This window comes from Andrographis paniculata, unplaced genomic scaffold (genome assembly GCF_009805555.1).
Source record: "Andrographis paniculata isolate CXL003 unplaced genomic scaffold, ASM980555v1 Contig77END, whole genome shotgun sequence".
NCBI classification, from domain to species: domain Eukaryota; kingdom Viridiplantae; phylum Streptophyta; class Magnoliopsida; order Lamiales; family Acanthaceae; genus Andrographis; species Andrographis paniculata.
Genome location: NW_026137614.1, coordinates 4,445,196 through 4,473,085, shown reverse-complemented (window position 1 = coordinate 4,473,085; position 27,890 = coordinate 4,445,196). Strand labels below are relative to the sequence as shown.

The 27,890-nt window shown below is 28.8% G+C and overlaps 2 protein-coding genes across 3 annotated transcripts; both read left to right on the top strand.

Annotated features, from left to right (window-relative positions):
• The first annotated feature begins 16,935 nt into the window (after nt 1-16,935).
• On the top strand, nt 16,936-23,686 carry LOC127239232 (protein TIC 100). The gene is made up of 12 exons (XM_051257288.1): nt 16,936-17,046; nt 18,758-19,424; nt 19,683-19,754; nt 19,919-20,008; nt 20,118-20,291; nt 20,931-21,021; nt 21,516-21,578; nt 21,700-21,766; nt 21,926-22,029; nt 22,109-22,235; nt 22,327-23,084; nt 23,174-23,686. Exons 2-12 carry the CDS (start codon nt 18,766-18,768, stop codon nt 23,507-23,509), a joined length of 2,541 nt encoding a protein of 846 aa, XP_051113245.1. The 5' UTR covers nt 16,936-17,046; nt 18,758-18,765; the 3' UTR covers nt 23,510-23,686.
• Nucleotides 23,687-24,532: 846 nt separating this feature from the next.
• On the top strand, nt 24,533-27,804 carry LOC127239288 (histone deacetylase HDT1-like). 2 transcript variants are annotated; one of them, XM_051257368.1, is made up of 10 exons: nt 24,533-24,707; nt 24,966-25,036; nt 25,108-25,324; nt 25,415-25,480; nt 25,571-25,698; nt 25,795-25,845; nt 26,077-26,127; nt 27,171-27,258; nt 27,349-27,472; nt 27,571-27,804. In XM_051257368.1, exons 1-10 carry the CDS (start codon nt 24,695-24,697, stop codon nt 27,629-27,631), a joined length of 870 nt encoding a protein of 289 aa, XP_051113325.1. In that variant the 5' UTR covers nt 24,533-24,694; the 3' UTR covers nt 27,632-27,804. The 2 variants fall into 2 exon arrangements, with proteins under 2 accessions (XP_051113325.1, XP_051113326.1); XM_051257369.1 differs by lacking the exon at nt 26,077-26,127 and having other exon boundaries at nt 24,537-24,707.
• Nucleotides 27,805-27,890: the final 86 nt, after the last annotated feature.

Genomic DNA, 27,890 nt, shown 5'->3' with positions numbered 1-27,890 from the left:
TTTCTCTTAAAAAAATATGTAGGAAAAATATAAATAAACAAACCTCTCAATATACCTGCATGAGTCGAATTTGAGCGGGTTGAGTTTGTGTCAGGTCTTCTAATGTATTTGTACAAATTAAGAGAAAAAAATAATATACTTCTATTAATATTTTATGATATAAATGTAATGATATTTGTACAAAATATTATTCGAATGTAAAGATATTTTTAATATTAAGTACAATTACGCAAAAAAATAAATTAATACTTTGTTAAGATACGAAAAGAGTATTAGATTTCGAAATTTTTTAAAAATAGTAAAAAAAAATATTAAATATTTAATATGCTATTTTATGAATAAAACTAATTATTTGATATGATTTTTTTTTATAAAAATATATATATTGTGAATAAATAGCGTCAATTTTTTTAAATAAAATAAAATAAAATTTGTCTATATGAATAAATATTACTCGTACTTTAATCGATTTTTCATTTAATTTATGCTCATTTAATGAAAGGGCGTAGCAATAATTAGAGGTGTGGATGTAGTCAAAAGAACCTCGCAACTTAGTATATTAATGTCGGCTCGATTATTTTAAATTAAAATTAATATTATTTATTCGGCACAATTTTTAATTCAAAATATAATTAAATTATAAATTTAAATCAATCATCTTATTTCAAATCAATTTCAAGCAACAATCAAACAAATTTACACTACGTCAACCAAATTATTTATCTTCTTTGGTTAATTAATTAATTAATTTACTTGTATTATTATTATTATTATTATTATTATTATTATTATTATTACATATTTTTATTCTACTGCAAGAAATTTTGAAACAATCTAGACTATGGTAGTTTGTAGTTTGGTTTTTACACAAATTTTTATCATTTATATATATAAAAAAAATTCTTTAAAAATATTAAATTAAACTCTTGTATTATGTTTTTATTTTTATTTTTATTTTTTAGTACAATTTTAGGGTCAGAATACGGATAAATTTCACGTAATATTTAAATAAAAAATGTTGATAAGTATTTAGTAAACCTATGTAGTGTTCTCTATTATCATTGATCTTTAAGTGGGACAAAATTGTGTGTTGTTCGTCAAATAATTTTCTTGATTTATATAATTGAAAATAATTTTAATTTAAAAAATATATAACTATTATATAAAGTTTTAATGATTTTCTAATAATTATTATGGGTGGTTGTAGTTGGGAAGAAAAAAAAATAAATTATTTATTATAATTGACTTATGATAAGTCTCCATACAATCCGAGCCCCCCTTCACGTCTCTTTACAGCCTCCATTGCCCATAGGATGGGAATTAAATTAAATTATATAGATTTATAATTAAATATTATTATTATTACTATTATTATTAGTAACAATTTCAACTATTATTTAAATTTAAAAATATTAAAGTTGTTAAACGAACGGAGCCGTTCGTGAACTCGGTTCGGTTAAAGCTCGTTCGCGAACGTTAACCGGCCGAGCCGAACAATATAAACAGACTCGTTTGGTTAACGACGAGCCTGAGCTTTGTTCGCGAACGTTCATTTAAATAATATATTTATTATAAATATTATGTATACATATAAAATTATAATTTATAAATAAATAAAATATTAATTCAAAATATATAAATAAAATAATTTTAATAAATAAGACAAACGAGCTCGAATGAGGTTTAACGAGTCGAACACGAACACGAGCTCAAACAACAAAAATTCTTAACAAGCTGAGTTCGAAAGCTTATCGAACGAACACGAGCCTTGTTCGCAAACGTTAATGAACACTTAAAATTCAGCTCAGCCTAGATCTTTAACAACTCTAAAAAATATCAAAATTAAAATTACTGAATATATATATGTATAAATAATATACACCGTTTAAATTAAAAACGTGAAGATGTAGAAAATGTGTATTTAGAATCCTCACTTCCAACAACCCCAATGAATTATTTTCGGACAAAATACTACTTTCCTTCATCATGCAAATGTGTATTCAGTTAATCGGATATGAATTTTAATAAAAATAAATAATAATTGTTACTTTTTTTTCTACAGTAAAAAAAATACAAAGGTGTAATAATTTTTTACTAAGAAAAACAAAAATATTTTTTATAACAACCCATAAAAAATATATATATAAATTTAAATGACGGAACGAGTATATAATATTGTCCTCGACTTCATAGAAGTTGGACATATATTTAATAAAATATAATATTATATCAATTGATTGTAACGTAAAATAAATATACTGTGAGAAAGGAAAGTTAATGGACGAGTTAATGGGGTGATAAAATTTTTAAATAAATAAAATGAATAAATGATATAATTATAATGGTGGCATGTTTGAAATAAATATAAAATTGAATGATATAATTAAATAATGTACAAAAAAAAAATTATTGTAAATAAATTTTATTTTTTATTTTTTATGAACAAATGAAAGGAAAACATAGATAGATGTATTTGACGAAATTATAATTATTTGAATAAAAAACCTTATATAACCTTTTGTAAATGTGTGTTTATATATATATATATATATTTTTATTGGATAAAATCCATTTTTAAATTCAAATAAAAATATATTTGGTTCAATTATATAAATGAAAAAGGTGGGTAGCATTATTATTTTTATTATTATTATTATTATTATTGGATGAGATGGGGTTATTCAATGAAGAGGAAATACATAATTTCAAAAATAAATAAACTTTATCAATTTTTTTTTAAAAAAAAACAATAAATAAATTAATAAAATAAATAAAAGTTGTGAGTAGTAGATTGATTATATTATGTGAAGGGTTGAGGCCAACCATATCCATGTTGGGGCATTTAATGTCTAATAAATTACAATAGATTTTTTTGGTCGTTTATTACGAAGAATAAATGTAAATATCAACCGATGATTTCACGGTCATAAATTTATTTAGCCATACTTATTGCGACTACGTTTATATATATATAACATAGAGACTAAAGTGTGTTTCTTCGACTCCCAACTTTTCAAATTTACCGTAAAAGTACTGTGAAAAGTAATTTGGGCGACAAACGAGACTTTATTAGACAATTTATGCCACCTACTTATCGGAAGATTAAATATATATATATATATATTAAAGGTGTGTTTTTTTAGAATTTTTCTTTTTACTATTTAGTTTTCATAATTTTTAATAAAAATAAATAATTTTTTTTTATAAAATATTTCATCAAATTATTATTTCAATAAAAACATAAACCTTAAAAAATGAAAAAAAACATTCCTATAATATAAACATCCAGAAAATAAATACAAATAAAGGCACACTATGCTAATATATGATGGCGGTTACGATTTTGAATAATAATACTTCATCCGTCTCATGACAAAGTATCCATTTTTTCATTTTAGTCTGTCCCATAACAAAGTATCTATTTCCTTTTTTAGTAACCGTACTATCTACCTAACATTACAAATACCTTTACAACTTACTATATATTACATAAATGTCATTACCTTTATATCACACATACTAACAAAGTTATTTTACTCATTTCTACTTTATTCCTACTATGTCCCAATATAATGCTAATATTTTTAAAACTACTTGCAAAAAAACAAATGGATACTTCTTTTTGGGACGGAGGGAGTACTATTCAGTACTGTTGTTGACAACATGTAAAATATATACTAACAACACATAACAATACAATATTTATATTAATATATACAAATAAAGTATATGCATTAATTATAACAAGTGACAATGATCTATACAATATATATTGTTATTGATCTCTTTACAGAAATATATTCATACATTACACTTATTTCGTCCACAAAATTTATTCTCACTTTCATTTTTAGTCCGTCCATTAAATTTATCTTATTACTAATTTTGACAAAGTCAACAAATCAACATTTAATTATTAACCTCAATTTAACACTTATTTACAACAAATACCACTAATTTTATTACATTATATTTCTTTATTTCATTTACTTTTTAACTAAATTTCCAAAAATACCTTCAATTACCTATCACTTTTTCAATAAAAATATTTATTTTCCTTAATTTTCGTGCTGAACCCAAATAAATTAAATTTAATAGGCAAATAGAGTATTAAACTTTGGCTAAGAATAGAATTACACAATTCGGTTTGTTCTTTTCTCATTTTAAACTCAAATCGATATTATTCACTTAAAGCAATTTCTAATAAAAATATATTATTATTTTCTTACAAATATATTATATAAAAAAATATTTAAATAAAAATTCAAAGCAATAATATTGATTAAATTTTATATCATTGGTTTGGTTCATAAGGTTCTATCAGCCCATTTTATTATTTGATTAAATTAACATAACAAGAATTTGACAAAGTATAAAAACTAATTAATAATTTTGTTACTTCATGGGCTAGAGTATGTTGCTTTATATATTAAATAAATATACATAATATTTAAAGACTTTTTATTTTAATATGCCTTACCCAAATTATATATATATATATATATATATTGGGACAATATGTACGTTACATCTATCTATATATATATATTAATAAAAATACATAAAAAATAAATTTTGTATATATTAAATTGTATAGTTGGTGAATTATGTAATAAAATTTTTATGTAGACTATATGTTATGAAGTATTTTAAAATTAAAACACATAGGATAACTAGGGGTGGCCAAAAAAACCGAACCGAATCGTCGAACCGTTGAATCAAACTGAATCGAACCGAATTTTCGGTTAATCGAGCAAATTCAGTTCGAATACAAATACTGCATATTTGATATTTGTTCGGTTCGTTTCGGTTTTTGATATTTTTTTCGGTTCGGTTAACTGAGCCGAATATATTTATATATTTATGTTATTATATTTTAAAATTTATATTAATAATTATATTCGATTCGGTTTCGGTTCGAATTATTTGTGAATATTGCAAATATTTTCGGTTAACCGAGTTAACCGAAATTTTTGGTTCGAATACGGTTCACGGTTTCGGGTATTTGTTTAGTTTGGTTCGGATATCAAATACCTGCATATTTGTAAATATCCGAACCGTGTCCACCCCTAAGGATAACCATTGTGTGAAAATTATTGCGGTCAAAAGGCATAAAAACAACTTTTGCAAATATGTATGATATATTTTAAAAATTAAAAAAAAAAGTGATAATAAAATATGCATGAACAATATGTTTTATAATTTTCTCTCATGTTGATTTTATTTGGTGCACACTCGAGGAGCAGTGGTAGCGATTAAAAATAAATAAATAATCAATAATAAACTTAAATTGTCAATAATTTCAATTTTAAAATAATTCATATATTTAAAATTTATCCTCACCTATAAATTAATCCCACCGAACTCTCCTTAGGGTTAATTAATTAATTAATTTAATTAGAATATATATATATATATATATATAAGTGTAGTGTGAACCAAGCAACACTGTTGAGGCATATGCAATAGTTGGCGTCACGACAAAAAATATTCGGTCTTTTTATTATTATTATTTTTATTCGGTCATATCTTTCTTTCTTTAATATTTGGATCTCGCCTGGAATATTTCTTTTAAAAAATAATAATAATAATAAATAAATATATCAAATTAAATATAGTAGTATATTCTTTAATTAAATACAACTTCTGCCTGATACGGTGTTACTGTAGATACGCACAAGAGAGATAATTAATCAATGATTAATAATTATTATAATATAATAAAAATAATTAATTTTTAAAAATATAATTAATAAATAATTAAAAATATATTAATAAAAATTATTACAATATAATAAAAATAATTATGAATCAAAGTTAAAATAATTAATTAGTATCACTAAGTCATTAATTTAAAATTTTAAAATATAACTAAAGTATATAATATTTTGTCAAAAAATAAAAATAACATAAAGTATGGAATAGACGGATAAAAAATATAATATTATATTCAGAACAAATGAAATACATGGTAAGAAATCTAATTTTCATTTAAAATAATATACTCCCTCCTGTCTCATATCTATATATTCAATTGCTTTTTAAACCAAATTTTAGAAATATTAGTATTATATTAGGATAAAGTAGAAATAAAGGTAAAAAAACTAAATTAACTCCATTAGTATTGTATGATATAAAGGTAATAACATTTGTGTAATTTATTGTAAATTAGAAAGATATTTGTAATGTTAGGTAGATAGTACCAAAATAAAAAAATGGATAGATTGTTAAGGGACGGAGGAAGAAGTATATTACTATCATATCAAAAATTATAATTTTATAATTTTAAAAACTCAAAGGGCAGACCCATTAGATCTGCTAACTCAAATTTTATGTTGCCTTTTAGTATCCGATATATTGTCAGCACCGTAAAAATATTTTACTATATCGAAATAAAGATTTTTTATTTTTTATATTTTCTAAATCGAATATATTCATAGTGAATATATACTTCTTTCGTCTCATTAAAAGACTACTATTTTCTATTTTCGTCTGTCCCAAAACAAGGTTATCATTTCCTAATTTAGTAATTGTACTATCTACCTAACATAATAAATACCCTTTCAACTTACGTTATATTACACAAATGTCATTACTTTTATATTACACCATACTAATAGAAGTAGTTTTGTCTTTTTAACTATAATCTAATATAATATTAATATTCAAAAATTTACTTGCAAAAAACAAATGTCACCCTTCCAATGGGACGGAGGGAGTACATATTATTAAAATGTGCAAAATATTTTAACTGATATATAATACTAATTTCGTCGTCCGACTTTAAAGGTCTCATTTACTTTTTGCGTGTTGATATTTGAATATTAATTACTCCCTCCGTCACGCAAATCTGTGTTCATTTGACCGGACACATGAATTAATAAAAGTGAGTAATAATTGTTATTTTTTTTATAGTAAAAAAATACAAAAATGTAATAATTTTTTACTTAAAAGAGAAACGATAATAGTTTTTTATAACAATCCAAAAAGGAAAGTGAGTATAGATTTGAATGACGGAGGGAATATTATATAAAAATGCAGTACAAATTAAGGAAAAGTGACAAAAAAAATACTTATATTAGTGTGTTATAATACTATATCATGATGACATTTGTGGAAAAAATTATACAAATATAAAGATATTTTTAATGTTAAGTGCAATAACGCAAAAGATAAATAAGACTTTTAGAGCCGACAAAGCGAGTATTGTTGTTTGGACAATATAATTGCAAAATTTTCAAAAATTACGTTGTGAACAGTTTTGGTAAACTAAGATTTGTTGATCGATTATGCTAATAAATAAAGCATTTGATTAGATGTAATGTGTTTGTAACAATTTAGATGAGGTTATTCCTAATATAAAAATAAATATTTTTCTTATAAAATGAAGTGAAATATAAATTATCTTTTAATTAGGGTGTATTCTTTCACGATTTTTTCTCGATACGATTTTCAATTTATATAATATATTTATTTTATCATCTAAAAAATATCAACATTTAACATAAAATATTATTTTTTATATTAATTACATAATTTTTTATACCTTATATAAAAAAATATATATATATACATCAAACCAAATCACTAAATATTCGACCTTCTAAATAAGCTTCAAAATAATGATTATAAAAAGTAAAAGAAAAAATAAAAGGTTAAAATTCTGTTTTAATTTATTATCAGAATTGTAATTTGATATGATAGTGTAAGACAATATAATTAATTTATATATATATATATATAAATTGAAATCAAATTTCAAATTACTATTCTATTGGTCCCACTTAATTTGTTCATATTTTTTATTTTCGTCTGTTCCACATAATTTATCATTTTTTTTTTCAATATAATTATACATTTTAATCATATTTTAAATTTTTATAATTTTTTAATTTTAATTAAACTATTTAGTTATCTTAATATTAATTTATAATTATTTTTACTAATATACTTTTTAATTACTTACTAATTATATTTTACATAAATTCTCGTGTCTACAATAACACACATAAATTACATGGAACGGAAGGAGTACTAAAAAGAGAAAAAAAAAAAATCAAATTAAATAACGTAACCAAACTTTAAAAAATAATTTGCTTATTATAATAAATAATCTAAATATTTAATATCCTAATGAAAGATTGATAGGAAATTAAAAGACAAGTCATGGCAGGAAGCAGACAAGATGTTGTCATAAAATTATTTTAATTAAATAAATTAGTAATTAGCAAAGAGAATCTGATCAATTTTATAAGTCAAAATCCATATTTTATAATGACAATATATTGTTAATTGATATAATTTATTGAAGTAAATTATTGTTTTATGTAATTCATCATAAACATTTAAAATATTATATAAAAAGTATTTTACATAATTCAACTCTATTTTAACTTAAAAAATATATAGACATTTCAACTATATTCGAGAGCAAAATTATGAAAAAATATATATATATATATTTATTTAAAAAATAATAATACTAATAAGAAAAATAGTATCGTGATGGAGTTTCCGACTTACTTAAGAAAGCATCCGAATTTAATATTGCATTTAATGTTTGAAAATGAAAAAAAAAATGAAGAATGGAATAACAAAAATACTAAGGAAATTAGAAAATGCATTAAAATTAAATTTTTTATTTGATATTTTGTGAGAAAAAATGATGACAATCTAAAATTCAAATAAAAAATCTAATTAATTTATAAGCCCATCATAATCCTAAATCTTACCTTAATTCTTGGCCCAATAATTCATTTAAATTACACAATTTGATTCAGCCCAATTAGTTAATAATTCAACCAATTATTTATTTTATCGAAATAGTTTTAAATTGAAGTTTCGAATTCCTTCTTAATATGATATCAAAATTATACCCGTATAACATATTAATCATGTTTAAAATTCCTTCTTAATATGAATCTTTAAATTCTAAAGCCGAAATCTCGTACTGAATAATAGTAAAATTAATTTTAAATCAAAATCATAGGCATCCTAAAAGTGTGTTTGTTTGGAGGATTTTTCTCAAATTTGACTATTCATCAATTTTTATTTTTTCTTTTTTCATCAAAAATATTAAACGAAATATTTATTTTTTACTTTTTATATTATAATAAAAAATAATTTTACATTCAAAACATCTCGTCAACAGTTAGCGGTAAAATTGAGCCTTTAGTTTTCTTTCAAAGTTGAAGCAGCACAGCTACGGCTTTCATTCCCTTGCTAATTCTCCCATCCCCGCTGTTGCTTCCTCGTTATCTCTGCAACTCCAAAAACAATTTTGGCAATGGCACCACTCAATCACTAAGGTAAATTTTTCAGTGACTTTTTAATAAAAAATTATCAATTTGTATTAAAATCGTAATTTTTTTATTTATTTATTTTTTATATAGCAACTATAGCCCAATTTTCTGATATTGTTTTTCTTCTTACAATACACACATTACATGAATTAAACCTAATTATTACTCTCTCCGTCCCAAACACCCTACAACATTTTTTTTTTTTATGTCTCAAACACCCTGCAACATTTCCAAAATAGGAAATAATTAATTATACTTAATTTCTGCCCCACACTTTATCCCCTCACATCATCCAAATAAAAAAAATAAAATATATATTTTTCTCTTCATCAAATCACCTAGTTTCTAAATTATCCTACTTAATACTATCCACCTAAAAACCCATGTAAAAATAAATGTTGCACCTTGTTTGGGACGGAGGGAATATTTTTTACAATAATTTATTACTTGAGCCTTTCTTCCAGCAGGAGAAATACAACAGAAAGAATCTTTTACCAAAATGAAAACTACTCTTCATTCTTTCAATGTAAATATTTAAATCACTTCTTTCCCTTAAATTAATAATTCTTATATATATATATATATATATAGTAAACTTTTATTTTTATTTTTATTTTTATTTTTATTTTTTTTTCTGATTGTGGGAAGTGAGTTAATACAAAAATGGGAGCAGCAGAATAACAATGTGAAGTTGGAATCATCATCATCTTCACGTGGTGAAAGAAATGATGATGAAGAAGAGATAGAGATGGATCACCTTCACCTTGACTACATATACACACATCACCACAATACTCTAATTAATTAATAATTAAGCAAAATTACTTACTCAATTTTAAAAAAAATAATAATAATATTTTATTAGTTAATGAAAGTGCGTAATTTGTGGATTTGGATTTTTTGGTTTGAATTTTTTAATAGTAAAAAATTGAATTTAAATAGTTGTTTAATTTAATATTTCTAGAGTGTGTTTGTTTGGGGGTTTGGATTTTGAGTTGAGATTTGAATAATAAAAATTTTGAATTTGAATAGTTGTATGATGTTATATAAATAGGTGGTGATGTGATATTTTGAATATAAAATTGATTTTTAATATAATATAAAAAATAAAAAAATAGGTGTTTGATTTGATATTTTTTGGAGAAATTTTTGGATGAATAGTGAGATTTTGTCAAAATCCATCAAACGAACACACCCTTAGAGGAAAAAAAATTGAATAGTAAAACCCATAAAAGAACACAACCTAAGAGTTTCTGATATTTTGTCTTTTTATATATAAAGTAAGTGTATGTGTAATGATATGTTTGTAATTTAAGTGAAAGTTAAAGATAGTTAGATATTGATTACTTTTTTCTAAAATAGGAAAAAAATATTTTGAAGTAAGACAGACGAAAATGGTAAAAATAATGCTTTAAATTGCAACGAAAGAAAAATAATCTACTTGTAATTTGAAAAAACCTGTCATTTAAAAATTACATAAGGCATCATTGTGAATTAAAAATATCGTGCAAAATTTCTTTTACAAGGGATTGTGTTTGATGATTTATAAAATACGAGAAATTCTCGTACAATTTTTAAATTATGAGAAATATAATGTGTAGTTTTACAATCACATATGAATTATAAGTAATTTTTTCAATTAATTAAGTATCAAGTAAATTCGATTGGGTTATGTTAATTAATTTTTACTCAATTAATATAATGTAAGTTCGGAAAAATTGGATTTCAATTAGATTTAAACTTTAAAATGAATTCGAATTTTTATATTTTTGTATAGGTTTGTATGCTTGATTTAAGTTTTTGAGAGGTTCTGTTAATACAATATAGTAATTTAAAGTTATTTTTTATTTTAAAAAATAAATTTGAGAAATAGAAATTAAGTTGTATTTAATAGAATTTATAATTTAAATTGAAATAGATATTTTCTGAAAATAATTCAATTGAATTAAGCTGTGCATAAATATGATCAATAATATCTCATAGAGTATATAATATTCGATTCAATACTTTATTTGTCAACAAAAAATATGATCATTTTCTTTAGAAAATAGTCCATCTGTCCAGCTTCTCATATTCACCTTTTCATTTTAGTTCGTCCCACTTATTTTATCACTTTTTTTTTTGAAAAAAAATTATACACTTTAATCTTATTTTTAAAAAATTAATTTATAATTTTTTAAATTTTAATTATACTAATCAGTTATATTAATTTTAATATATAATTATTTTTATTATATAATAATTATTTTTACTAATTATATTCCTTTTAAATTCTCGTATTTATAGCAAAACGGATAAAATATCTGAAGCGAATAAGTACAAAGGAAGTGGGCGCAATTTTCGATGACCAAATTAATACTACCTCCGTCCCACATACTGTGTTTGTTGCACTGTAGACATAGTATTTTAAGAGGGGTGTAATTCGTAGATAATTAAGAATGTATTAGTGAAAATAATTATCCTATAATATAAATAATTATAAATTAATATTAAGATAACTAATTAGTTTAATTAAAATTTTAAAAAAATAAAATTAAAAAGTTTAAAATGAGATTAAAATGTATAATTATTTTCCAAAAAATAAAAGTAATATGGTATGTGAGACGGATAGAAACGGCAACGTGGACATGATATGTGAGATGGAGGGAATATTATTTATAATAGTATTTTATTCAATATGTTTTTAAGAAAAATAAAAAAATATACTTCCTCCGTCCCATAACAAAGTATCTATTTTTCCATTTTAGTCCGTTCCATAACAAAGTATCAATTTCCTCTTTTAGTAACTGTACTATCTACCTAACATTACAAATACACTTACAACTTACAATGTATTACACAAATGTCATTACCTTTATATCACACGTACTAATAAGATTATTTTGGTTATTTCTATTTTATTTTTATTATATCTCAATATAATATTAATATTTTTAAAACTAAGTGCAAAAAGCAAATGAATTCTTATTTCTGGGACGGAGGGAGTATATTTTTTTTTTCATTTAATATAACTATTTTTACACATTGAATACTCTTTGACTGTGGCAGTATATTATTGTCATTGTTATTGTTGTTTTTATTTCAATTTTCTTGGAAATTAATTAATGTGCCCAACTGCCAACCGCTACTCTATGTAATAAATAATTTGGTGAATGAAATTAATTATGGATTTGCCAGTAGTGGTGTGTGTGTTGAGACATTTATGTTAATCCAATTTATTTCATTAGTTAAAAGAAAAAGGATAATTTAATTAATTAGTTAGTAATTAAATTGATTGTTGGAAATTTAATTTATGGTTAAAGGTATATATATATATATATTAAAATTAATTAATTGGCGAGTACGTAAGAAATATAAATACTCCTTCCGTCCCATTGAAAGGTTGTCATTTTTCATTTTTGTCCGTCTCAAAACAAAATTACCATTTTCTAATTTAGTAATTATACTATCTACCTAACGCAATAAATACCCTTCCAACTTACATTATATTACACAAATGATATTACTTTTATATTACACAATACTAACAGGGTTTTTTTTTTTTTTTTTTTTTTTGTCTTTTTCACTACAACTCATTATAATATTAATATTAAAAAATTTATATGTAAAAAGTAAACGGCAATCTTGCATCGAGACGGAGGAAGTATTTTTTAAAAAATAATTAATTGAATTACTTATAAATTATTCGAGACTTCATATTTAATTAACCCTGTGAATTTAATTAACTGTCGAGCTAAATTAAACTTGAAATTTGAAGTTTGGAATTTGACTTAGTGAGACAGAATTTTGTTTTATTTAGAGCATCTTCAACCATGCTCCATATCTGGCGTTCCAACATCATTTTTGCCGCCGAGCTGCTCTAATCCAACGCCATTCTCAGCACCAAATTTTGGTGTTGCACGGTAGCAAACGCTATTTTTTTTTTCAAAAAAAAAAATTTAATTTTTTTAAAATTATAAATTTAATTTTTATTTTTTTAAAATTTTATTTTAAATTATAAAAATAAAAAGTTGTTTAAAATAATATGAAAAAATGAATATTTGAAGAATAAAAGTAAAAAAAATGGAGTTATGGTTGGAGTAAAATTATATAGCAACCGCATATTTAAAGTTAAAACTGAATAAATGGAGATGATGGGTTGAAAATGGCCTTATATAGCCATTATCTATGTCATTATATCGATTGTATAGTTAATTATATCGATTGTTTGTCTGGTCGGATTCAATCAATACTTATTAAGTTAGAATTTTCATATTATTTTAATATGTGGAAATATATATTTTTATTTCTCAATTCCACTTATAATGATAAAAATATATATATTTTTCGATCTCAATGAAACTCTTCCGCCCTTTGGCAGAATAACGCTAGCTCATTCATTTATTTGAAGGTTGAACGCAACACCCATACGGGGTGACTAGAGCTAGTTTAGTTTGGAAGCTATTAAGTTCAGTTGAAATTTAATTATAATGTACTCAAATAGTAGCGGTTGCGAATTATCACATTATATAAAAAAAATATTGAATGTTATTGTAAGGGATGGCTTAGTATTGGCCTACTTTGCATAGTATTAAATTCCGTCAAAATTTACTCGGAGTGCATTTAAAGAGTAGCTGGTTGCGGATACATTATAACAAAAAAAATGTTGAATGCAACAACCTCATAATGGGTGGCTTAGCGTTCTTAGTTTGCAGGCTATTAGATTTAATCCAAATTTACTTACAGTACACTTAAAGAGTAACTACTATGGATTCTCACGTCATAAGTAAATATTGAATACAACGGCCTCACAAGGGATGACTTAGTGCTAGCCTAGTTTGCAGGCTATTAGATTCGGTCGAAAATTGTTCAGAGCGCACTTAAAGAGTAACGGTTGTTTATATTCATATCATAAAAAAAATGTTGAATGCAACGACCTCATAAGGGATGCGCCTCGTGCTAACTTAATTTGTAGACTATTAGGCTTAGTCAGAATTTACTCAAAGCGCACTTAAAAGTAACGACTGCGGATTCCCACGTCATAAAATAATATTTTGAATATAACGCGCAAGGGATGGCCTAGTGCTAGCCTAGTTTGTATGTTATTAAATTCAGTCGGAATTTACTCATAGCGCACTTAAAGAATAACAGCAGCAAATTTTCATATTACAAAAAAGAAAAAAAAAATGATGAATGCAACAACCTCGTAAAGGATGGCCTAGTGTTGGCACAGTTTACAGGCTATTAGATTTAATAGGAATTTACTCAGAGCGCACTCAAAAAATAGCGACTACAGGTTCTCGTATTATAAAAAAATAAAAATTTGAATACAATGATATAGTTTTAATATGACATTTATAACCTCGTTCTCTAAAAGTAGAAGGGTCCTATATAATTATACATATAGATGTCATTTTCTCATTTCTACGTACCGAAACAAGAAATTCTTTTCTTCAAAATATCTCGTATGTTCTTCTATAGCATACCAGCTTTCCTCATGCAGCATTTAAGTAGCATCACAATCTTCCATAGCTTAATTTTTCGCTATAGTCTTATTTGTTAGAATTTCCTATATTTAGGTGCTAGTTAAACCGAAAACGAAAATCATTTTATCTTTACGCTGCTAGAAATACTATCAAATGTATGTAATTTGCAGGTAAAAAAGTACTTCCTTTTTTTACTACAAGTAAATAGAGCACTTAAGTCTTATACTATTTCCGATCCTTAATTAAAAGAAAGAAATAAAAATAAATTTTTATTATAGACAAATCAAAATAAAAAAATAAATAATTTGTTAAGCGGCTAAAGTAGAAGATAGGATTTTTTCTTTTTTTTTGGTATCTTGTTTTATATTTTTATCATTTAAATATTGGATGTATCATGTACGTGATATTTAATGAAATACTAGTATTTATTTATTTTTTTATAAAAAATATGAGATTTCATAGTAAAAAGAAGAACTTGAATGCTCTAACTACTTGTAGTTTAATTTATATGATTTTTTTATTAAAAAAACAATATTTTCTTATGCAAATTATTACATTCAAATCACTTTAAAATAAAACCTGAAAATTAAAACAAAAAACTAACAACTAATAACATATTATAAAAAAATAAAAAATAAAAATGTAAGCATCACATTTTGCGCACAATAAATATATATATTATTCAAGTTATCCAGGCCCAATTCATAATGGGCTTTAATAAAATATAAGTGATATTGGGCCGATCCCATATTGGGCCAAAATATTTATAAATTAGCCTACCTCAGACTATGGAATAGATTAGTAACTACAGAATTTTATTAAAAGAATTTTTTTTAAAAAAAAACAATATATTTATTAACGGGTCGAAACAGTTTTGGACTGAACACTTATAAATTAATTTTTAATGAATAAAATCGAAATGGAGCCCACATTAAAGTCAGACCTGAATTTATTATACGAAACTCGATCCAGAGCCTGTTAAACCGGTCCGATACGGGCCGGTTCTGGACCGGTCCGGCCTAACCTTATATACTATCCTAACTTACAAAGTTAGCTTACGCGAAGAGATACTAGCAGGTCGAAATCGGCTACTTTTGTCGTATCACGGGAGTCCCTCCGTCCAATTAGATAGTGCCACGTGTGCCACTCGCGCCAGTCCCGATTGCCACGCCAAATGAAAGAATTAATTTATTAAAAATAAATGAGCAAACTCGATAATTAATTAAAATATAAATAAATAAATAAATAAGAAAAATAGATAGAGAATACTACTGAAAGAGATTTCTCTCTCTCTTACTCATAATGATCTCTTCGATTCACTCGCGATCTGCGTAAAATCAAGGGAGTAATCGATTGATTGTTTGTTCAATCGATTCACGAGGAGGAGGTAAGATCATTGCTGGCTGTTTGATTGATTTTTTGAAACGACTGTCGCCAATGGCGTCGATTGGAGGTAGCAATTTCAAGCAGATTTACTCGCCGCCGTCGCTCGAGTCCGACGCCGACTCTGCCGCCGCACGAAGTTCATCTGAACTGCAGCACAATCTCTGCCTAGGTCAGGAATTTAGATGTAATAATTTTGTGCGAGAGAAGAGGAATTTACTGGCTATCGATTTGAATGTTGTTCCGCCTGAAGAAGACGGTTCGGAGTGTGAGGTTGGGGGAAATGGATTAGGAATCCGACGCGAAGCGGTGGACGATAATTCGGAGGTGAAAGTAGGTTGCGGTGGTGATTATGAGGTAGATTTTGGTGTTGTTGGTGAACGATGTTACAGTGAAAACCGAAACGTAGATGAATCGCATTTGTCGAGTGGGAAAACCGTCGGTGGATTCTCCGCCGACGAAGAACAGAACGCGAAACGAATCAGAATGTTGAGAATCCGCGCCGATTCAATCGAAGGAAGGAAGGAAAACGAGATGCGCAACAATCGTTGGAACGCGCTTCTAGAAGTTGCTGCGGCGAATTCTTCAAGCGAACAGCTCCGACTCCAGAATCGGAAGCGCAGAACGAATCGCCGAGCAGAAATCGCCACTGAGATGCACAAAGGAATAACGACTCGGAGCAAAATCGTTGCTCCGAAACGCCATAGCTTCGCCGGAAAGTGGAACTACGATTGGGAGACGGCGGGGGAGGTGGTGGTGCGATCGACGAGAGGTAGAGCTGTGGCGATGCCGAACAAGTACAAGGACTCGGTCTTCGTCACGGCGGTGGAATTTCTCCGGCATAGCCGAAGCTGCAAATCCTCCGCCACCACCGCGGCGGCGAAACGCACATCTAGGTAATTATTAATTTACTTGTATGGTAATTTTTCTATTAACCGAACCGGTAAAAATCTACTCCTTGATTCATTTTTCCTGTCTAAGAATTTTTACTGATTAGGAATTGGTAATGGTGGCGCTTTGGGATTGTAGATATCATATCAATCATCACATCATGTCAAGGAGATTAAAATGGGTAACCGTTGTTGTCGTTTTTCGAAAAATCGATAGACATGGGAGTGTGTTTATAACAATTGAGTTTTTTTTTTTTTTTTTTTTTTTTGAATGAGTAATAAAAATTTGAATTAAAATAATTTTGATATATAAATTGTATTAATATTTAATTTAATATTTTAAAAAATATTATGAATAGTAAAAATTCTACTGATAAAGATTTTTAGATTTAAATTTTTTAATTTGACTGTAAATAATTATTTGATATGATATAAATAAATATTAACATAATATTTTGAATATAAAATTGACTTTTATCTCTCTGCCCATATAATTGTTTATTTTATTATTTGCTTTTATCGGGCTTCGGACTATGCTCATAAATAGACCTTCATTTTATTATTAATACAATTAGTTATTTTTTTTTTCAAAATGAATTCAACATTATTTAATCCGTATAAATTTCAATAAAAATATATTATTTATGCGTTACATCAAAATGATATTTAACTGAAAATTCAAATAATACACTATTTTAAATCAATTTGAAAAATAGAGTATTTGAGTTCAAGTTTGGTTTAAATAGTTGGTACTCTCACACATTTTTTTAGGTCTCCGGACATATTAGCAGTCCAATCCGAGAATTGGACGGGCCGGACCTAACAGCCTAAACTCGGCCCAACCAATGTCCAAGACCACTCTAATTTGGATAAGACAGCCCAATATCAATTCGGCCCAAAAGTCTAGATAAAGAAAAATTCAATTTGGATAAAGGAAAAGTGAAGGAAACTTGTTCCTAAAAAAATTGGAGAAGTCGAGACACTCGAGGAACAAAACAAATAAATGAATATCTAAACGGAGCAAACAATATAGGAAAATGATAAACATATGTGCAAAATAATCCAGCTCCTATTTTTCTAGTTTATCTAATTTTTGTATATATTCTCTAAAGCCAAATGTAAAATAAATAAATATATTTATAATTTTAGAGTTTAAAAATAAAGATTTTAAAACTCATTCACAGCTTTAAGATCAAATATCGTTAAATAAAAACCGTAAAAGGTTAGACTATCAAAATGAAATAGTCTAATGCAATTTGAAATTATAAGAAAGACGCAATTTTGCTAAATTACCATAGGTTTATGCAATTTTGCCTTTATAATTAGTAGCATTCATATTTTTTTAGGGTCTTTTTTGGTAGTTAGACTTAGTTTTAAATAATAAATTTTTAATGTGAATTAATTTTGTATTATATAAAATAAATTAAGTTGATATTTTTAACATAAACTTAATTTTTAGTTTAATATATATAAAAAAATAGACATTTAATTTTATATTTTGGAAATTTCTTTTTACTGGATAATAGAAATTTGAAATTTTTTTTTGATATAACACACGGACACTGAACCTCCGGTTCGAACCGGCATTACGGTTCGAAATACGTTGAACCGAACCCACCGAACCGTAAAAAACCGGCTGAACTCTCACTCGCCTGCCTTATCTTCTCCCCAATAGCCTTACCCTCTGCATTCTCACTCACTACACACACTGAAGCAGCTCCAGCCATGGCGAACCCTAACGCTGAAGAACAACCTGAATTGAAGCCCAAGGAAGAAGATTCAGAAGCAGAATTGTTGAATATGCTGCCTTCTTCCTCCTCCTCCTCTTCCTCTTCCGATTCTGATTCCGATTCCGACTCAAAATCAGACAGCGAGTCCGAATCCGACGACGAGCCCATTTCCTATGTCCGACCTGACGGTTCCGTTCGTACGGTTTCTCCTTACGATTCGGACCAAGAGAACACTCCTGAGGCCAACATTAGCCGGTTCAACAAAGTGCTGAATTCGAAGCGCCTGTTGAAGGCGGAGGAGGAGGAGGAGGAGGAGGCCGAGGACTACGAGGAGCTCTTTGATTTCCCGCCCGACCCTGAGAACTGGCGGGAGGAGGATTTGAAGGAGCTATGGGCGGATGCTCCGGTGGCAATGACGAAACCGGGCTGGGACCCGAATGATGTGGATGATGATGAAGTGGATATTCTCAATGATGAAATTGCTAATGGCCGTGATCCTCCAATTGCCCCGTTCTATGTGCCGTACAGGAAGCCTTATCCTGTGATTCCGGATAACCATCATGATATTTCGACTCCCAAGCAGGTGATTGAGGAGCTGGATAGGATTGAGGAGTTTCTGACTTGGGTTAGCTACATCTTCCCCGATGGCAGCACGTAAGTGTATAGAAGGTGTTTCTGGAACGGTTTTGGAAGTCACATTGTTCTTAATTTAGTGTGTTTTGCAGATTTGGAATAGTCTTGTTGTTCTTGATAGTGTTTCTTTGGTTGATTGTACCAAATTTATGTCTTTTAATATGACTTTGCAGTTTAGGATGTTGATTGTAGATAATTAGATTCTTGTTCAATTTCTTGTGAGAATGCTATCTCTTCATGATTGTGTTTTAATGATAGATCAATTTTTGATCTTTTCAGATATGAGGGCACTGTTTGGGATGATCTGGCTCATGGAAGAGGCGTTTTTGTTGCCGAAGAAGGTCTGGTGAGGTGTGTTGAAGTTCATTTTATTTTTTTGTTGAGCATTTAGGGTGTGTTAACTATGGATTATTGGTTGATTCTTTACACGAATTTATTGGTTTATATTTAACTTCTGGAAGTCTACTTATGCAGCTTCTATTTACACGACCTTAAGGATTAATTTTTGTTTGTAGGTATGAAGGAGAATGGCTCAAAAACGACATGGAAGGTCATGGAGTTGTTGAAGTTGAAATTCCCCAACCGGAACCTATTCCGGGTTCCAAGTCCGTTTCATACTTTCCTTCAACATACTTTTAACAAACCAGCTCTTGGAACTGAAGCATTTTAAGAGATTTTGTATTCTGATATATTTTTTTTTTATGACTTTTTAAGGCTTGAAGCGAAGATGAGGGCTGAAGGGCATATAATATCTAGAGATTATATGACGCCAGAAGATAGAGAGTGGCTTGAGATGGATATTGAAGATAGTTTGAAATTAGCTGATGGAGAGTTTGAAGTGCCCTATTATGAAAATGAAGAGTGGGTCAGACAATTTGGACAGAAGCCGTAAGTTTTACATTCAAGCCATCATTCTGGTTACCCGTCTTTCACGCACTTTGTCTGCTATTCGCTACTTCTATTTATCATGCTTGATGCTGACCATTTTGATTGCATCAATGATCATCTGGGCCCAATGTTTCTTTAGAGTATGGGATGGTAGTCCCTCGAATTGGATTGCAGTTTTAGCATCCCTTGGTTTAGTTTAAATTTGTAGCTGGTAAGTTTAAATGGAAAATTTTCCTGATAGTCTGATTACTTTTCACTTCACATGTGCAAATCTGAAATAGTTGTGTTTTTATTAGTGCTAGTGCAAATTACAAATAATTATGGTAAGCTAAGAATATATTGGGTCATGAATTGGTGAAATGTTCAATGGCATTTTAGTAACTTTATGAGTGTCCAACTTCTTGTATCAACTTTAAAATAGAAACAAGTGAAAAATCTATTCACCCACAGAAATGCTAGCCGAGCTTATTGGAGTGCCTGCCGAGAATATCCACTTAGATGTCTGTTTTGTGTTTTCAACTTTAATATTGAACTTGTGAATTTATAAAATCTGGTTATTCAAACCCTTTAATTATAATGCTGCCTCTAGAGATCTTATATTTGTTTTTCAAGTGACTCCTGGTCATAATATGCTGCCAGGGAAAAAGGTCGGTATCGATATGCTGGTCAATGGAAACATGGGAGAATGCATGGTTGTGGCGTATATGAAGTCAATGAGCGAATTACATATGTAAGAATACACCAGTGCTAGTGCTTTCCATTTTTGTCCTGTGGTTCTAATTGTCATAACTTCTCAACACATATATTGTTTTTTTGCAAAAAATGAATCACACTAACAATTGATTGCTCGTGTAAAGTTTGGTTTTTGTTCTTATCTTCTTGTTTGAAACTTTTCTCCTTGTAGAATTCTTGAGTACGGCTCATGTTGTGCTCACTGCTAGTCATTATCTTTATTCCTTAAAATGTATCAATACGATTCTTGTCAATGAAGGTTTCAAAATTGTCAAAATAATTCTTGAATAGATTATGCAGATTAACTTGACATTCCCAAATGAGCAATTTGAAGCAAATAACCTTTTGTCCAGGATCAGTCCGACTTAACAAGTGACTACTAACAGGAGTAGCATACTGTTTTTCCCGATTGGAATTGGAAAGTATAATTTATATACTAATAACGATTTTGCTACACATGAGCCAATGAAATTATTCTACTTGTATGAGCAGGGACGATTCTACTTTGGTGAACTTTTGAACGACTTAGCCGGTTGTGATGCTGACATATCGGGGGTAAATAAAATTTATTTCTTGTGTCTTTTTTTAACCCTCTTGATCACACACTATTTACCATTCCCTCTTAACTTTTTTTACTTGCTGTGAGTCGAGTTAACTTAGGAGCACATCACTTCAGATGCATGCAGGAATCGCAGAAGTTGCAGCTGCAAAGGCACGTATGTTTGTCAACAAGCCCGATGGAAGTATGTGTTCACTTATATGCATCAATTATGCATTATCGAGAAATATTCCCATTTCTTTTAGGAATTTGAAATAATTCATCTGCAAGACTTATGCTGTATCAGTGAATTGTATGTTTCTTGACAAGATGTGGATTCTTAAGTCTGTTTTTGTTCTTGCAGTGGTCAGAGAATACTTTGGTCCGTATTCGGATCCTCAGCATCCGTATTTTTACGAGGAAGAGGATGTGTGGATGGCTCCAGGCTTTATAAATCAATTTTATGAAGTAACTTGCCTATAGTATGAAGATTCTATGTCCATAAATAATTGCAAGAATGCGAATAATAATCGTTCTTTCTTTGCAGGTTCCGGACTATTGGAAAGTGTACGTAAATGAAGTCGACCAAGAAAGAGAGATGTGGTTGAACTCGTTCTATAAAGCTCCACTAAGACTGCCTATGCCGTCTGAACTTGAATATTGGTGGGCTAATGGTATTTACTCGACTCCTGGAACGTGTATAATTGTATATTAACATTTAGATCCGATGACAGGATAATGATCTGTCGCTTTTCTTTCAATCAGAAAAACAGCCGGAATTTGTACTTGTGAACAAAGAACCAGAGCCTGACCCTGAAAATCCCGACCAGCTCATATACACAGAAGATCCCCTCATTGTACATACTCCAACTGGAAGAATCATTAATTATATAGACGATGAGGAACATGGAATACGATTATTTTGGCAGCCTCCATTAAAGGAGGGCGAAGATATAGATCCGGAAAAAGTTGAGTTTCTGCCTCTGGGATTTGATGAATTCTATGGACGAGAAACAGAGGAGCCGAAAGACAACTTGATGATTCGCTTTGTCAAATATTTTGATAATAAAACCAAGCCGTTTTTCGACAGTCTACAGAAATGGGCAGATGAGAAGAAGAAAGCTAGTGAGGAAAGGAAAGAGCTATTGAAGGCAGAACTTGAGTTGGCGGAAGCTGAGCTGTCTCTGAAGGAAGCCATTGAAGACATGGATGAGGAGTTAAAGCTAATGGAGAAAGAAGAGGAAAAGAAAGCTTTACAGAGTACTGAAACCGAAGATGTTTCAGCGTCCGATCCAGCGAAGCAGGTGCAGCAAACTCCACCTGAAGCTGAACCCAAAAAGGAAAACGAAGATGAAGATGAGGAAGAAGAAGAAGCAGACGAAGAAGATGATGTTACTCCTTCGAGCTTTGGGTCTGTCGAAGATTCAAAATCGACTAAAAATGATGACAATAGCGGTAAACAGGGGAAATCAACATTCGCATCGACATCCCTCGCATTTGCTACCTCTAATCTCATTTCTCTGGTAAGCCATGGTTAAATTTTTTTGCTTTAACCTCCATGTTTACAGATGGATTTACATATGTTTTTTTTTTGTGTTTCATCGATTGATAGGCTCCCATGAAGTTGCTGGATTCGTTCTCAAGGTGGAAACAGGGAAAACATCGAAACCAAGCTTCAGAGACTGCTCCTGCGCCTGTTCTTTGCGACACATTCCATCATCTTCCACAAAAGAATCCATCTACGGTGAGCTTCGCCTACACTGGTACCAAAAACTTGAGGAAACTCAGATGCGTGGGGCAAAAACCGAGAGCGCTGCACATCTCCAAGCCGAGCTTGAGAAGGCATTCGAAGCAGGTGGAAGCAGATGCCGTGAATCTGGAGAGGAATTTCAATGTATTGTCGTTGCATACTCAGGTATCGCCACAACCATTTTCTTGTCTCTGTTGATTTTTGTCGAATTTTTGAGAGGCATCAAATTTCTTCTTGTCTTGATTTAATGAATGATCTGCTCTACATGGAGAGAGTCAAGTTGATGTTTCAAATGAGCTGAGGATTAATTTTATGTTGTCACATAACTATTTCGATTTCTTTCTTTCTATTGGAAGAACCATTTTGGAATAAGTATATGCTTGTTTCTTACATGGCTTCATTGTCATGTCAGCAACTTTGGTGTCTGTAGATTATTTTTGTCATTTTTTTAAAATTATGTGACTAATTCAATAGAAAATTTAATTATAATCTCAAAGATTGTGTTTTTTTATTTTTTATTTTTTTTTACCACAAATTTTTACTATTGCGATTTTATTTTATTTTTCAAAAATATCAAATCAAATAATTACTCCCTTCGTCGTAACTCAAAGTACTAATTTTATCATTTTTGTCCGTGCTGTTTCAAAGTATTTCTTTTCTATTTTAGTAAAAATAATCACACATTAATACCAAAATACTTTTAACAATAGACAAAACATACTTCAAACTGATTAATAAAATACCATTATCATACATTCAAAATATCGTATAAATTTATATTTATATTAATCAAATAACTATTTAGACAAACACACCATAATATGATAATCAGTTTCCTAATGGACAAATTCTTTTTTTTCATGAATAATTATTGATAGGATGGTTTATAATTGCTATTTTTGTTTAGTTTGATTTATATGTATACAAGCTAAATGGGGTCAATTCATATGTGCATGAAAAATATGCTCAACTTTTACTTACAGAGATTAATAGACAATATTTTAATATTGTTTTTGTATTTTTTAAAGGTAAAATAATAACAAAATTATTATTATTTGTTAAAATAAAATTAATTAAAAAAAAAAAGTCATAAATTCGTACTGCATAATTAAGCCCAATACGAGGAAGCAAGAAAGGCCCAAAAGAACGGTAATGGCGAGGAGAGTGGAGACCAATAATGGGTCTCCATATTAACGTTAATGGCAGCGGCCGCGGCTGCAAATCAAAATACTCATATCCCTAAATTTGAACCAACCAAAACCCTAGTTTCGGCTATATAAACCCTACCAAAACCCTTATTTCCCCCGCGCCTCTTCCAAGCACAATCGCGAACACCACCTGTCTCTGTTTTCTTGCTCGGAACAATCAATCCAGGGAAAGGCCATGGAGTTTTGGGGTATGTTCTCGTTTTGCTGTTTGAATGGATATGGATATAGCCTTCTTTTGCTTTCCTGTTTGTGTTTCGTCTTCATACGATTCGATTGTTCGGCTTGACGGTTTCATTTATTATCGCGAAGATTCTTTTCTTATTTTGTGTTATACTCTCTGTTTGTATGCGTTTTCGTTTCAATTTTGTTGTTAGGGCTTCAGTTTCTGCACCCAAAGCTTTCTTCCACGTTCTTATTTCGTTTTCGTTTTTTTTTTTTTTAATCAGGAGTTGAAGTCAAGCCTGGGCAGTCATTGAAGGTCCAACCTGAGCTTGGGAAACTAATTCATATCTCACAGGTTGTTTATACCTCTTTTTAATCAATTGTGTTTATGGTGTCAGATTTTTCTGACTGATTTGGATTATCCAGGCTGCTATGGGCGAAGTGAAGGATGCTAAAGGTGCTAAGAACGTGCCTCTTCGATTGAAAATTGATGATAAGAAATTCATCATTGGAAGTCTCGCTGCCGAGGATAGAACACAGATAATGTTCGATTTGGTGTTCGAAAGGGATTTTGAACTTTCTCATGATTGGAAAAACGGGAGTGTGTATTTTATGGGGTACATGGCTGATGATCCTGTTTCAGGTATTTAATTTACGCGACAATGCTCGAGATTTGATGTTTTTATAGAATTGTAAATATGGAAATTTGAAATTTGTGTTGTGTTGTGTTTAGATGGCGAAGATTTCTCTGGTTTCGAGGATGAATCTGAGGATGAGCCTATTGAAGCTCATGAGAATGGTAATTTCTATGTTTTCTTTCATTTGTTTGTTCATTGATAATTTGTTTGAAAATTGCAATTGTTGATTTGTTTTTTGTGAAATTTCTCAGGTGGAGTTATTGCTAAGGCCGATGGCGCGAAGCCGGGTAAAATCGACGCTTCTAAGCCTGGATTGGATGAAGATGACAGCGAATCTGATTCGGATGACAGTATGGGCGAAGGCGACGATTCTGATGAGGTATATATATATATTCAATGCTGATTAATTATGTTCTTGTTCTTGAGATTGTATCTTATGTAATTGACATGTTTCGACTCGATTTTGTTATGTCAGGATTCTGAGGATGATGATATTTCGAGCGAGGAAGAGATAGATTTGTCGAAGGTACTATTGCTCTTTGCTCTTTCCTTATTGATATTGATCGGTGTTTAAGTGTGGAAATTTTGATTTGGATTTTGAGTTGCTAAATGAGTTTGAATTAAGGGTGTCAATTCTTGAACACAAAAAACTTAAAAAAAATTAACCTAACTTAAAAAGAATTAATTTTTATTTAATTTTTATATTTAAAATAATATAAATGTTATAAATTAAATTAATAATAATAAATAATTTCAGGTCAATACGAAACATGAAACCCAACCTGATTTTTACATTTCGGGTTATCAGGTCAGCCTGACTTTGACACCCCTAGTTTGAATCATAGTTGTCAATATTGACGCTACGGCCGGCCGCTCTGTAATTCCGCATTAGTGGTGCTCTTAGTGGCTTGAATAATATTAATTATAAGATAAGATTATATTTATTATTTGGTAAGTATATATTTCTTACTATTATATTATAATATACTAAAATATCAATACGAAAGAAAATTATAGGTACTTGTAGCTCTAGAAAAGGGTGCAAGGTGACGAACATGCAATAGAAGAAATGGATACGAATGAAGAAGACGAGGGAGAAGAGGAAGAATATTTAGGCAAGAGTTAACTATGAGGATGAAGAAAATGAGGAAGAAAATTCTTTATCCGATATTTATCTATCAAATAATAGTGATCTAATTATTTTTGCTTATATAACTATCTATCAATTATGATCATATATTTTTTTGTTTATATTTTATTGGTTTTGAATGATAATTTTGGGATTAATTTATATATATTTCTTATATATTTTTGTGGTAATTTTGTATATAATAATAATATATATACATATATTTAAATATCTATAACTAATTTATATCACATAAGATCATTATTACAATTTAAAATTTTATTATCTATAACTCATAATTAATTTTTATTTTTTTTGGGAAGAAACCAAATTGTCTTCCTAAATTATCAAATCAATTATTTATTATTTGTTTATTTTTATATTAAATTAAAAATCAATTTAGCATTCGCTATAATATATCAAATAATTATTTAAAAATAAAATTTTATTATTTAAAATTCAAATATAACTATCAAACAAACTTGATATGAGTATTAGTTAAAATGCACTTAACTATTAACTCTTTGATGAATTTTTTTTTTTTTTTTACCTATATCTCTAGGTAACTTATTATTAACGACTCTAGTTTTTGAAATATCGTAAAATTAAGTACTTCGAATTTGGTTTTGTTTGGCTCATGATCTATAAGCATCTTTCTTTCGGCCTCACATAATTAAGATTGTCCGTCACATAGGATAATTTTTATTTCCCCGATTGTGCAGAAATCCAAGAAACGATCAGCTGAGCCTGCTGCGGAAACTCCAGTTCCTGCCAAGAAAGCAAAGCCTGCCGCCACTCCTAATAAGACAGGTTTCAAAACTATCCATTTTGTCGCGATTTGCCAATACGTTCAAAAAAAAATAAAAATTGAGTTGCAATTTGTTTAAAATTTTTTTCTAGGTAACAAAAAGGAACATGAGGCGACTCCTATCCCCTCCAAAGCCACTGGAAAAACTCCAAACAGCAACAAACCGAAGGATCAGACGCCAAAATCTGCAGGCCCGTCTTGCAAATCCTGCAGCAAGTATGTCACATGATGTTTTCTTTTTCCCTGACCATGTTGTCGAAAAATAAATATTATTACATTCTCGTTTCATTATCTAATCGGGATTTTTACTTCAGGACATTTGCTTCCGAGAAAGCTCTGGAATCTCACACCAAGGCGAAGCACGGGGGCAAATGAAGATGAACGATTATTACGGTTGATTTTTACTGCTTTCGAGATAGCTTCAAACGGTAAGAGTTTAAAGATTGTTGCTGCTTTTAAGTGGTGGAATCAGAAAGTACATAAATCTGATTCGATTTTGATGGAAAAAAGGATACTTAATTATTGCAGAACTTGATGCATTTGTTCTCCTTCTTCGTGCTTTAAATTATTATGTAGTTTTGAGTTTTGGTGTTCTATTAAAGTGATTTTTTGAAATATTCAAATCCAAATTTGA